The sequence below is a fragment of the Nicotiana tabacum genome, chromosome 22, assembly GCF_000715075.1.
Source record: "Nicotiana tabacum cultivar K326 chromosome 22, ASM71507v2, whole genome shotgun sequence".
In the NCBI taxonomy this organism is placed as follows: Eukaryota; Viridiplantae; Streptophyta; class Magnoliopsida; order Solanales; family Solanaceae; genus Nicotiana; species Nicotiana tabacum.
In genome coordinates this window covers 56101495-56103264 of record NC_134101.1, presented here as the reverse complement: position 1 = coordinate 56103264, position 1770 = coordinate 56101495, and the positions used below count along the sequence as shown (strand labels likewise).

The 1770-nt window shown below is 35.4% G+C and overlaps 1 protein-coding gene across 1 annotated transcript; it reads left to right on the top strand.

Annotated features, from left to right (window-relative positions):
* The first annotated feature begins 322 nt into the window (after positions 1-322).
* LOC107808229 (putative calcium-binding protein CML19) lies at positions 323-1261 on the top strand. The gene has a single exon (XM_016632733.2). It carries the CDS (start codon positions 507-509, stop codon positions 1116-1118), a length of 612 nt encoding a protein of 203 aa, XP_016488219.1. The 5' UTR covers positions 323-506; the 3' UTR covers positions 1119-1261.
* Positions 1262-1770: the final 509 nt, after the last annotated feature.

The following is a 1770-nucleotide window of genomic DNA, read 5'->3' as shown; positions in this document are numbered from 1 at the left end:
AAAATGATAACTTATTCTACCCAATAAATTTCACTAAATTCTTTATATTGTAAGAATATTATTATCATTAGATATCTTCCCCCGCATTTGGCGTTTACTTTTGACTTTTGAGAACCCTAAAAAAGAAAAGGCAACGAAATTGACACATATTCATTACTGAAACCCACTACGAAGCTTCCGTACGCGCAAATCCCACGGAAAGCCGACTTCCAACCGCCATTAACTAACCTTTTCCCCATTACTACTTCTTTAATTTTTTATGCCCATCGCTTTCTCAGCCCTTAAACTATTTATATTTGCTATATATAACCCAATTCTTCCTCTTCCTTCATCCAATACCAATGGTTATTTTCATGCAACAACCATCTCTAGCACAAAAAATTCCAAACTTTTCTTGGTCAAGTCCAACTAACCCGTTATACACTTAATTATCATATTCTGCTTCTCATATTACAAATTAGCTAGTTTTTGTTTTTACGATACTAAGGTCGGAGTTTGCATATAGCATGTGCATGGAGACTACTTCTAGCTCTGCAGAAAATAACAAGTCTGTTTTTTCAAGATTAAGGAATAGATTTTCACCCAAAAAGCCGATCATAATCAAGGACGATGAGGTTATTGATCAGACGGCCAGTACTAGTACTCTTTCTGTGAGTATAATCAATACTAGTAATGAAAATAGTGATCATTTAGAGAGGGTATTTACGTACTTTGACGAGGACGGAGATGGAAAAGTGTCGCCAGCGGAGCTACAGCGGTGCGTGAGGGCGGTAGGAGGGGAGCTGACGGAGGAGGAGGCGGAGATGGCGGTGAGGCTATCGGATTCAGACGGAGATGGGATGTTAGGGTTAGAGGATTTTAGTAAATTAATGGAAGGAAGTGACGTCGAGGAAAAGAATAAGGAGAGTGAGTTAAGAGGAGCTTTTGAGATGTATGAAATGGAAGGAACTGGTCAAATTACTCCTAAGAGTTTGAAGAGGATGTTGAGTAAACTTGGTGAGTCTACCTCTGTTGATAATTGCAAATCTATGATTCAAAGATTTGATCTTGATGGTGATGGAGTTCTTAACTTTGATGAGTTCAAAATTATGATGAACATGGAGTTTAAAAAGATCTAGTTTAAAGTACAAATATTCTCATGCCTCATATAAATACATAACTCTTTACCTTTTACTCAAATAAATCTGATTGATGGATTCTATTGTTATCAAGATTGTTATTCGTTACTAGATTGTTATTTCAAATTGATTGTTTTTATGTATTTGACACCATTCGACATATATATTTGGAAATAAAACAATATAATTTGCAGTTGAGTAAGAAAAAAGTGAGCCAATATCTCTTTATAGGTTATCCAGTTCCAAAAACTAGTGTGGAATAGGCCAGAGAGGTTTGCTTGAGATTTGAGGGACGATGTCATATCAGAAGGATTTGGTTTCCCACCTTATATCATCATGTTATGAGCTTATAATTTTAAGAGTAGATCAATAAGTCCAGTGCTAAAAAATTTGAAGTCGAATTCATCAAATTCAAATCTTAGATTCCCATATATTTGTACATCCTTGGCAGCGGCCAACCGAGAAATTTTTCCAAGGTATTCAGATTTAAAAAAGCAAAAAAAAATTCTGTCAAAACATGTTCAATATATGTTATATATATCTAAAGTCAATGTTTTACTTATATACATAATTTTTGTAATATTTCAATGAAGGATGGTCACCACCCTTAGCAAAAGGTGGCTTTGCCCCTGGTCCCTGCATCGAACAGTTA

Bases quoted from the DNA above. Each gene is read 5' to 3' on its own strand.
- LOC107808229 (XM_016632733.2), top strand. From the start codon at position 507: ATGTGCATGGAGACTACTTCTAGCTCTGCAGAAAATAACAAGTCTGTT.